The sequence below is a fragment of the Catharus ustulatus genome, chromosome 35 (assembly GCF_009819885.2).
Source record: "Catharus ustulatus isolate bCatUst1 chromosome 35, bCatUst1.pri.v2, whole genome shotgun sequence".
Taxonomy (NCBI): Eukaryota; Metazoa; Chordata; class Aves; order Passeriformes; family Turdidae; genus Catharus; species Catharus ustulatus.
Window position 1 is genome coordinate 342,081 of NC_046255.1, and position 11,571 is coordinate 353,651.

Here is an 11,571-nt window from a genome sequence, read left to right on the forward strand (position 1 = left end):
TACGCGCTGCGCGCTGTGAGGGAGAATTTTGGGGATTTTGGGGTTGAATTTGGCAATTTTGGTGAAAAATTCGGGGATTTCTTGATATAGTTCTCGGTCTAGGAGGGCGATTCACGGGTTTGAGCACGAAATGCGGAAATTTTGGGGGAAAGTCGGGGATTTTGAGCTCCGCGGGTCCGGACACGCATGCGGCGCGCTGATTGGCGGAGCGGGTCGGGATACGCTGTCAATCAAATCGGAGAGCCAATCAGAGCGCGGAAATTCGGTGGTCACGCCCCCGCCGCTGCCGCCTCAGAATTTCCGCCTTACGCGCTGCGCGTTGTGAGGGAGAATTTTAGGGATTTTGCGGTGGAATTTGGGAGTTTCGTGTGGGGAGGCGAGATTTTGAGAGGGAATTCGGGGATTTTAGAGGGAATTCAAGAGGTTTTGGGGAAAAATTCTCCTGTTTCGGGGGGAAATTCGGGGATTTGGAGCAGCGCGGCTCCGGACACGCATGGGGCGCGCTGATTGGCTGAACAGGGCTTGAGGAGCTGTCAATCAAAGTGAGCAGCCAATCATAGCGCGGAAAATCTGTGGTCACGCCCCCGCCGCTGCCGCCTCAGGATTCCCGCCTTAGGCGCTGCGCGCTGTGAGGGAGAATTTTGGGGATTTTGGGGTTGAATTTGGGAATTTTGGAGAAAAATTCGGGGGTTCGTGGTTGTAGTTCTCGGGTTTAGGGGGACGATTCTCGGGTTTGAGTGCGAAATGCGGAGATTTTGGGGCGAAATTCGGGGATTTGGAGCAGCGCGGCTGCGGACACGTATGCGGCGCGCTGATTGGCGGAGCGGGTCTGGATATGCTGTCAATCAAATTGGCGAGCCAATCAAAGCGCGGAATTTCGGTGGTCACGCCCCCGCCGCCGCCGCCTCAGGATTCCCGCCTCTGGATCCCAGCGCTGAGGGGAAGAAAATCGGGGATTTCGAGTGGAAATTCGAGAATTTTGGTGAAAATCTCGGGGACTTGGGGTGGAATTCTGGGTTTTAGGGAGGGAATTCGGAGATTTGTGGGTGAAATGCGAAGATTTTGGGGTGAAATTCGGGGATTTAGAACCGCTTGGCGCCGAATACGCATGCGACCCGCTGATTGGCTGCGCGTGCCCGGAAGGGCTGTCAATCAAGACGGGGAGCCAATCAGAGCGCGGTGACGGGATGGTCCCGCCCCGCCCCCTTATTTCCCGCCTCTGGCTCCCTCAGGAGGCCGCACCGCGCGCTGATTGGCTGAGTTTGTGTAACACTGCTGTCAATCAAAGTGGAGAGCCAATCAGAGCCCGTGTCTCAGGGCTGGACACGCCCCCACCGCTGAGGGGAAGAAAATCGGGAATTTTTGGGGTAAAATTTGAGAATTTTGGGGTTTAAATTTGGGGAAAATTTGGGAATTTTGGGGTAAAATTTGTGGATTTTGGGTAAAAATTGGGAATTTGGGGTTTAAATTTGGGGAAAATTTGGGGTTTAAATTTGGGGAAAATTTGGGAATTTTGGGGTGAAATTTGTGGATTTGGGGTAAAATTTGGGAATTTTGGGTAAAATTTGGGGAAAATTTGGGGATTTGGGGTAAAATTTGGGGAAAATTTGTGGATTTTGGGATAAAATTTGGAAATTTTGGGCAAAATTTGGGGATTTTTGTGCTCAGCTTCATAAATATTAAATTTTAAATAATTTCGTATAATTTAATTTTTTTTTTTAATTGATTGATCAGGGATTTAAAAAAAAAATAAACATTTAAAAAATTAAATTTCTATTTATTTCCAGGTTTTTTGTGACCCCCCAGGTGTCCCCAGGTGTCCCCAGGTGTCACTCAGTGTCCCCAGTGTCACTCAGTGTCACTCAGGTGTCCCCAGGTGTCACAGATGTCACTCAGTGTCCCTCAGCCATGTCCCCAGGTGTCACTCAGTGTCCTTCAGTGTCCCCAGGTGTCACTCAGGTGTCCCCAGGTGTCACAGATGTCACTCAAAGTCCCTCAGTCATGTCCCCAGGTGTCCCCAGGTGTCACAGATGTCACTCAGTGTCCTTCAGTGTCCCCAGGTGTCACTCAGGTGTCACTCAGTGTCACCCAGGTGTCCCCAGCTGTCACAGATGTCACTCAGTGTCCCTCAGCCATGTCCCCAGGTGTCACTCAGTGTCACTCTGGTGTCCCCAGGTGTCACTCAGTGTCACTCAGTGTCACTCAGTGTCCCCAGGTGTCACTCAGTGTCACTCAGTGTCACTCAGTTTCCCCAGGTGTCCCCAGGTGTCACTCAATGTCACTCAGTGTCACTCAATGTCCCTCAGCCATGTCCCCAGGTGTCACTCAGGTGTCCCCAGGTGTCACTCAGGTGTCACTCAGGTGTCACAGATGTCACTCAGTGTCCCTCAGCCATGTCCCCAGCTGTCACTCAGGTGTCACTCAGATGTCCCCAGGTGTCCCCAGGTGTCCCTCAGTGTCCCCAGGTGTCACAGATGTCACTCAATGTCCCTCAGCCATGTCCCCTCAGTGTCACTCAGCTGTCACTCAGTGTCCCCAGTCTCCCTCAGCCATGTCCCCAGATGTCACTCAGTGTCCCCAGGTGTCCCCAGCTGTCACTCAGATGTCACTCAGTGTCACTCAGTGTCACTCAGGTGTCCCCAGGTGTCACTCAGTGTCACAGGTGTCACTCAGCTGTCACTCAGTGTCCCCAGGTGTCACTCAGTGTCACTCAGTGTCCCCAGGTGTCACTCAATGTCACTCAGTGTCCCTCAGCCATGTCCCCAGTGTCACTCAGTGTCACTCAGGTGTCCCCAGTTGTCACTCAGGTGTCACAGATGTCACTCAGTGTCCCTCAGCCATGTCCCCAGCTGTCACTCAGGTGTCACTCAGTGTCACTCAGTGTCCCCAGGTGTCACTCAGTGTCACTCAGTGTCCCCAGGTGTCACTCAGTGTCCCTCAGCCACGTCCCCGCCTCCTCCACCTCCTGTGGCACCACCAGGAACAGCTGAGAGTGGGACAGGGACAGCTGGGACCGCAGGAACTGCCTGGGGACAAAAAATAATTAATTATTAATTAATGATTAATGATTAATGGTTAATTAGTGCCCAGCTGGGCCTGCAGGAACTGCCTGGGGAAACAATAATTAGTGATTAATTAATGATTAATTAATGATTGATTAATGATTAGTGCCCAGCTGGGCCTGCAGGAACTGCCTGGGGAGAAAAAAAAATTAATTAGTAATTAATTATTAAGAATGATTGATTATTAATTACTGCCCAGTTGGGCCTGCAGGAACTGCCTGGGGAGAGAATCATTATTAATTAGTTATTATTATTAATTATTAATGACTAATTACTGCCCAGCTGGGCCTGCAGGAACTGCCTGGAGAGAGATTAATTAGTGATTAATTATTAATTATTAATTACTGCCCAGTCGGGCCTGCAGGAACTGCCTGGGGACACAAAATAATAATGAATTAACTATTGATTAGTGATTAATTAATTATTAATTATTGATTGCATAAGTTAGTGCACAGTTGGGCCTGCAGGAACTGCCTGGGGAGAGAATCATTATTAACTATTAATTATTAATTAATGATTGATTAATGATTACTGCCCAGCTGGGCCTGCAAGGGAACTGCCTGGGGACACTGATTAATTAGTTAATTAACAACTCATTAATGAGGACATTAATTACTGGCCAGCAGGAATTAGAAAAGCAGAGCACGTTAATCATTCATTAATCATTCATTAATTATTCATTAATTACATGATAATAATTACATTACTGATATTATAATAACTTAATTACTTAGTTAATAAAATACTAATTGCATCGATTACATAAGAATTACATTAATTACATGCTAATAATTTAAATTAATTAGTTAATTATTACATTAATTACATGCTAATAATTACATGATCATAACTACAATACTGACATTATCATAATTTAATTAATTATTAATGACATGAATAATTGAGTTAATTGAAAGTTAATTAATTTCTGGCTTTTGTCAGGTATACAAATTAAATCAGTAATTAATTTATTGATAATTTATTAATAATTTATTAATTCATTTCCCATTTAATTACTGCCTTTGTCCCCAGGGTGTCCCCAAATGTCCCCAATGTCCCCAAGGTGTCCCCAGTGTCCCCAATCCCCTCAGGTGACACCAATCCCAAACTGATTTTGGGAGCTGACCCGGGCTGCCACACCCCCAATGTTGCAAAATGTCCCCAAATGTCCCCAATCCCCTCAATCCCCTCAATGTCCCCAATGTCCCCAAGGTGTCCCCAATGTCCCCAAGGTGTCCCCAAGTCCCCAGTCCCCTCAGGTGACACCAATTTGGAGTCCAGGTTCCAGAACACGTCCCCAAGCTGCCACACCCCAATGTCCCCAAATGTCCCCAATCCCCTCAACCCCCTGAGTGTCCCCAATGTCCCCAAGGTGTCCCCAATGTCCCCAAGGTGTCCCCAATGTCCCCAATGTCCCCAAGATGTCCCCAGTGTCCCCAAGTCCCCAATCCCCTCAGGTGACACTAATTTGGAATCCAGGTTCCAGAAGATGTTTCTGAGCTGCCACACCCCAAATGTCCCCAAATGTCCCAAATGTCCCCAATCCCCTCAATCCCCTGAGTGTCCCCAATGTCCCCTGAGTGTCCCCAGTGTCCCCAATGTCCCCAAGGTGTCCCCAAGTCCCCAGTCCCCTCAGATGACACCAATTTCCAGTCCAGGTTGTAAAGACATCCCCAAGCTCCTGCATCCCCAAATGTCCCCAAATGTCCCCAACCCCCTCAATCCCCTGAGTGTCCTCAATGTCCCCAAGGTGTCCCCAATGTCCCCAATGTCCCCAGGGTGTCCCCAAGTCCCCAGTCCCCTCAGGTGACACCAATGTGGAGTCCAGGTTGTAAAAGACGTGCCCAATCTGCCACACCCCAAATGTCCCCAATATCCCCAACCCCCAGTGTGTCCCCAATGTCCTCAATGTCCCCAGGGTGTCCCCAGTGTCCCCAAGGTGTCCCCAATGTCCCCAAGTCCCCAATCCCCTCAGGTGACACCAATTTCCAGTCCAGGTTGCAAAGACGTCCCCAATGTGCCACACCCCAAATGTCCCCAAATGTCTCCAAACCCCTCAATGTCCCCAACCCCCTGAGTGTCCCCAATGTCCCCAAGGTTTCCCCAAGGTGTCCCCAAGTCCCCAATCCCCTCAGGTGACACCAATTTCCAGTCCAGGTTGTAAAAGACGTCCCTGATCTGCCACACCCCCAATGTCCCCAAATGTCCCCAATCCCCTCAATCCCTTGAGTGTCCCCAATGTCCCCAATGTCCCCAGGGTGTCCCCAGGATGTCCCCAAGGTGTCACCAAGTCCCCAATCCCCTCAGGTGACACCAGTTTGGAGTCCAGGTTCCACAAGATGTCGCCGATCTGCCACACCCCAAATGTCCCCAAATGTCCCCAATCCCCTCAATCCCCTCAGTGTCCCCAATGTCCCCAGGGTGTCCCCAATGTCCCCAAGGTGTCCCCAATGTCCCCAAGTCCCCACTTGAGCTGTGACTTGTCCCCAAGTCCCTCAGGTGACACCAATCCCAAATTGATTATGGGAGCTGTCGCGGGCTGCCACACCCCCAAATGTCCCCAAATGTCCCCAAATGTCCCCAATCCCCTCAACCCTCTGAGTGTCCCCAATGTCCCCAGGGTGTCCCCAAGGTGTCCCCAATGTCCCCAAGTCCCCAATCCCCTCAGGTGACACCAATTTCCAGTCCAGGTTGTAAAAGACGTCCCCAATGTGCCACACCCCTAATGTCCTCAAATGTCCCCAAATGTCCCCAAACCCCTCAATCACCTGAGTGTCCTCAATGTCCCCAGGGTGTCCACAATGTCCCCAGAGTGTCCCCAATGTCCCCAAGGTGTCCACAATGCCCCCAAGGTGTCCCCAACGTCCTCAATGTCTCCAACATCCCCAATGTCCCCAGGTTGTCGCAGTGTCCTCCTGTCCCCAATGTCCCCAAATGTCCCCAATGTCCCCAATCCCCTCAACCCCCTGAGTGTCCCCAATGTCCCCAAGGTCCCAGTGTCCCCACCTGAGCTGTGACTCGTCCCCAATCACCTCAGGTGACACCAGTTTGGAGTCCAGGTTCCAGAACTTGTCCCCGATCTGCCGCACCCCGAGCCAGTGCGGGCGCCACAGCGGCAGCGCCAACGTCCCCAGTGTCACCCTGGAGGGGACATTGAGGAGCAGCCCCAGCACTTGGGGCAGGGCCAGGCGCTCCAGGGGGCTGGGGGGGACATCATCAAACCCTTCATTAATTAATTAATTGGTTAATTCATTAATTAGGGGAGGGGGTGTTGATTAATTGTGTCCCCGTCCCCGATTTTTGTCATAGAAAGGACGGAGGGGAAAGGGGAGGTTGGAGAGGGAATAAATTGGGTCTGGGGTCTCACAGAGGGCCCAAATTTGGGTCTGGGGTCCTGAGGGGGTTCTAGAATTTGGGTCTGGGGTCTTCCCTAATTTGGGGAGGGGTCTCACCACTTTTTATCCTAAAAACCCCCAGAATTCAGGACATATTTGAGATGTGTCCATTTGAATTTGGGAGGTCCCAAATTGGGTCTGGGGTCTTTGAAGGGTCCCAAATTGGGTCTGGGGTCTCGGTGGGGGTTCCAAATTTGGGTCTGGGGGCTTCCCTAATTTGGGGAGGGGTCTCAGGGGAATTTGAGGAGGGGTCTCCCCAGGTTTTGTCTGAAAACACACCAGAAGAAAGGGGAGATTGGAGAGGGAACAAATTGGGTCTGGGGTCTCAGAGAGGGATCAAATTTGGGTCTGGGGTCCTGAGGGGGTTCTAGAATTGGGTCTGGGGTCCCCAATTTGGGTCTGGGGTCTGTCCCGAATTGGGTCTGGGGTCTCACAGAGCTCCCTAATTTGGGTCTGGGGTCTCCCCGAATTGGGTCTGGGGTCTGTCCCCGAATTGGGTCTGGGGTCTTTGCCCGAATTGGGTCTGGGGTCTGTCCCGAATTGGGTCTGGGGTCTCAGGGGAATTTGGGTCTGGGGTCTGTCCCTGAATTGGGTCTGGGGTCTCAGTGAATTGGGTCTGGGGTCTGTCCCTAATTTGGGTCTGGGGTCTGTCCCGAATTGGGTCTGGGGTCTGTCCCGAATTGGGTCTGGGGTCTCTCAGTGAATTGGGTCTGGGGTCTGTCCCGAATTGGGTCTGGGGTCTGTCCCCAAATTGGGTCTGGGGTCTCAGTGAATTGAGTCTGGGGTCTGTCCCTGAATTGGGTCTGGGGTCTGTCCAAATTGGGTCTGGGGTCTCAGTGAATTGGGTCTGGGGTCTGCCCTGAATTGGGTCTGGGGTCTGTCCCGAATTGGGTCTGGGGTCTCTCCCTGAATTGGGTCTGGGGTCTGTCCCGAATTGGGTCTGGGGTCTCTCCCCGAATTGGGTCTGGGGTGTCAGTGAATTGGGTCTGGGGTCTCTCCCCGAATTGGGTCTGGGGTCTGCCCCGAATTGGGTCTGGGGTCTGTCCCGAATTGGGTCTGGGGTCCCCAATTTGGGTCTGGGGTCTGTCCCGAATTGGGTCTGGGGTCTCTCCCCGAATTGGGTCTGGGGTCTCTCCCTGAATTGGGTCTGGGGTCTCTCCCCGAATTGGGTCTGGGGTCTCTCCCTGAATTGGGTCTGGGGTCTCAGGGAATTGGGTCTGGGGTCTCAGTGAATTGGGTCTGGGGTCTCCCTGAATTGGGTCTGGGGTCTCAGTGAATTGGGTCTGGGGTCTCTCCCCGAATTGGGTCTGGGGTCTCTCCCCAAATTGGGTCTGGGGTCTCAGTGAATTGGGTCTGGGGTCCGTTCCGAATTGGGTCTGGGGTCTCAGTGAATTGGGTCTGGGGTCTTTTCCCGAATTGGGTCTGGGGTCTCTCCCTGAATTGGGTCTGGGGTCTGCCCTGAATTGGGTCTGGGGTCCCCAATTTGGGTCTGGGGTCTGTCCCCGAATTGGGTCTGGGGTCTCAGTGAATTGGGTCTGGGGTCTCTCCCCAATTTGGCTCTGGGGTCCGTCCCGAATTGGGTCTGGGGTCTCAGTGAATTGGGTCTGGGGTCTGTCCCGAATTGGGTCTGGGGTCTGTCCCGAATTGGGTCTGGGGTCTGTCCCTGAATTGGGTCTGGGGTCTCTCCCTGAATTGGGTCTGGGGTCTGTCCCGAATTGGGTCTGGGGTCTGTCCCGAATTGGGTCTGGGGTCTCTCAGTGAATTGGGTCTGGGGTCTGCCCTGAATTGGGTCTGGGGTCTGTCCCGAATTGGGTCTGGGGTCTGTCCTGAATTGGGTCTGGGGTCTCAGGGAATTGGGTCTGGGGTCTGTCCCGAATTGGGTCTGGGGTCTGCCCTGAATTGGGTCTGGGGTCTGTCCCTGAATTGGGTCTGGGGTCTGTCCCGAATTGGGTCTGGGGTCTGTCCCCGAATTGGGTCTGGGGTCTCAGTGAATTGGGTCTGGGGTCTCAGTGAATTGGGTCTGGGGTCTCAGGGAATTGGGTCTGGGGTCTGTCCCGAATTGGGTCTGGGGTCTGTCCCGAATTGGGTCTGGTGTCTCAGTGAATTGGGTCTGGGGTCCGTCCCGAATTGGGTCTGGGGTCTGTCCCGAATTGGGTCTGGGGTCCGTCCCGAATTGGGTCTGGGGTCTGTCCCTGAATTGGGGCTGGGGTCTCTCAGTGAATTGGGTCTGGGGTCTGTCCCGAATTGGGTCTGGGGTCTCAGTGAATTGGGTCTGGGGTCTGTCCCGAATTGGGTCTGGGGTCTCAGTGAATTGGGTCTGGGGTCTGCCCTGAATTGGGTCTGGGGTCTCAGTGAATTGGGTCTGGGGTCTCACCGCCGCCGGTCCCACCAGAGCGCCGCCAGCCCGCGCGTGCGCAGTGCCGCCATCACCACGTTCACGTCGTAATTTCCGGTTCCCAGCGGGCTGCGGTGCGGGTTGGGCCGCGAGTGCGGGGAGAGGCTGGGGGGGACTTCCGGTCAGACCCCTCCCCAAATTAACCGAGACCCCTCCTCAAATTAACTAAAAACTCACTGAGACCCCTCCCCAAATTCCACCTGAGACCCCTCCCCAAATTCCCTAAAAATTCAGAGACCCCTCCTCAAATTATACCCTAAGACCCCTCCTCAAATTAACTGAGAGACCCCTCCTCAAATTAAACCCAAGACCCCTCCCCAAATTAACCAACAACCCTGAGACCCCTCCTCAAATTATACCCTGAGACCCCTCCTCAAATTATCCAAATATCCACTGAGACCCCTCCTCAAATTATACCCTGAGACCCCTCCTCAAATTAACACCCTGAGACCCCTCCCCAAATTCCGCCCTGGGACCCCTCCCCAAATTAAACCTGAGAGAGCCCTCCTCAAATTCCACCAGAGACCCCTCCCCAAATTACCCAAAAACCCCCTGAGACCCCTCCCCAAATTCAGGAACCCCCCGAAAAAACCCCCCGGGACCCCTCCCCAAATTAAGGAATCCCCCCCAATCCCATCCCAGGACCCCAAACTCCCCCCGAGACCCCTCCCCAAATTCAGGAACCCCCCCAAACTCCCTCCCCACCCCCCTAAACCCCCCTGAGACCCCTCCCCAAATTAAGGAATCCACCCCCCCCCCCAATCCCATCCCAGGACCCCAAAACTCCCCCGAGACCCCTCCCCAAATTCAGGAACCGCCCGAAAAAACCCCTCGGGACCCCTCCCCAAATTCACAAATCCCCCCAATCCCACCCCAAAACCCCCCGAGACCCCTCCCCAAATTCAGGAACCTTCCCAAAAACCCCCTCCCCAACCCCCTAAACCCCCTGAGACCCCTCCCCAAATTCAGGAACCCCCCCAAACTCCCCTGAGACCCCTCCCCAAATTCAGGAACCCCCCCCTCCCCCCCCGCCCCCAACCCCTCGGGACCCCTCCCCAAATTCAGGAACTCCCCCAATCCCATCCCAGGACCCCAAAAGCCCCCTGAGACCCCTCCCCAAATTCACGAACCCCCCTCCCCACCCCTCGGGCCCCCTCCCCGAATTGGGTCTGGGGTCTCACCGCCGGCAGATGCCGTCAGCCTCGGCCTTGCTGAGCCAGGGCTGCTGCAGGAGGTTGTTGAGGGCGTGCAGGGCACAGAGCTCCAGGCGCTGCCGCTCGTGGTAAACCCCCCCCGAGACCCCAGACCCAAATTCGGGGAGACCCCTCCCCACGTCCGAGACCCCCCCCAAATCCGGGCTGGGGGAGGGGGAGGGGTGGGGGGCTGCGGGGAGAAAAGGGAGGGGGGGGTTGAGGTTAAAGTTTGCACAGAATTATCTCAAATTTACCCCGAGACCCCAGACCCAAATTCGGGGAGACCCCCTCCTCAAATTCGGGGGGGGAGGGGGTGAAATGAGCTCGTGGGACCCCCAAAATTTCCTCAAATCCCCCCAAAATGCCCCCAAAATTCCTCCCACAGACCCCCCCAAAATTCCCTCAAATCCTCCCCGAGACCCCAGACCCAAATTGGGGGAGACCCCTCCTCAAATTCGGGGTGGGGGAGGGGGAGAAATTCGTTCCTGGGACACCCAAAAATCCCTCAAATCCCCCCCAGGACCCCCCAATTTCCCCCCCAAATCCCCCAGGAGACCCCAGACCCAAATTCATGACGACCCCAAAGTTACTCCAGACCCCCCAAATCCCCTCCATTCCCCCAAATCCCCCCGCATGGACCCCAAGACCACCCTGAAGCCTCCCCAAAATCTCTTCAGGACCCCCCAAATTCCTTCCAATCCCCCCAAAATCCCCCTCCCCAAATTCCCCTCAGGCCTACCCAGCCCTTCCCCCCTCCCGGGCCCTCAGCGCGGCCTCCGCCTCCCTCCCCCCCAAATCCGCTCCTGCCCCCCCAAAACCCCCCCGAGCCCCTCCTGCCGCCCCCCAAGCCCCCTCAGGACCCCCCAAAACCCGACCCCGGCCTCTCCCTCCTCACCCCCCGCGTCCTCCGGGGCCATGGCGGCCTCTGCCCCCTCAGGCCGCAACTACAACTCCCGTCGGGCTTTGCGCCGCGCCGACCAATCAGAACGCGGCAGCTCCCTCCCCATAGTGCCCCGCGCCCTGCGCTGGCCAATCAGCGCTAAGACCTTCCTCCCGTGATGCTTTGCGCCCCGCGTGCACCAATCAGAAGCGAGAATTCCCTCCTCCCGTCGTGCCATGCGCGGCGTTTCCACCAATCAGATCGCGTCTCCTCCCCGCCGCCATGACAAGAAGGGCGCCACCACTGCGGGCCGGCTTTTATTGTCCCCAAAATGTCCCCGCAGTGTCCCCAAACTATCCCCGAGGTGTCCTCGGCGGTGTTTCCGCTGTTCCACCTCAGCAGAGCTTGACGCAGCCGCCGTGTCCGGTGCAAGCTGCGGGGAGGGGACGGAGTGAGCGAGGGGGGACATTGGGGACACTGAGGTGGCACAGGGAGGTGACACAAGTGACAGTGACACACCCTGGACGCTGCTCCAGAAGCTGTGGCGGGTGGCACTGCCGGTGACATCGCCGACCCCCGCGGGGTTGCGGCGGGTGCTGGTGACAGTGAGGGCGCGGCCACCCTCGGCCACCGCTGTCACCTCCAC

General features: G+C 54.9%; 1 protein-coding gene across 1 annotated transcript; it reads right to left on the minus strand.

Annotated features, from left to right (window-relative positions):
* Positions 1–2,887: 2,887 nt before the first annotated feature.
* JOSD2 (Josephin domain containing 2) lies at positions 2,888–10,962 on the minus strand. Its single transcript, XM_033084017.1, has 5 exons — positions 10,916–10,962; positions 10,034–10,216; positions 8,832–8,957; positions 6,069–6,263; positions 2,888–3,026 (listed from the first exon to the last, which is right to left on the minus strand). The coding sequence occupies exons 1-5, from the start codon at positions 10,960–10,962 to the stop codon at positions 2,924–2,926; spliced, it is 654 nt and encodes a 217-aa protein (XP_032939908.1). The 3' UTR covers positions 2,888–2,923.
* Positions 10,963–11,571: the final 609 nt, after the last annotated feature.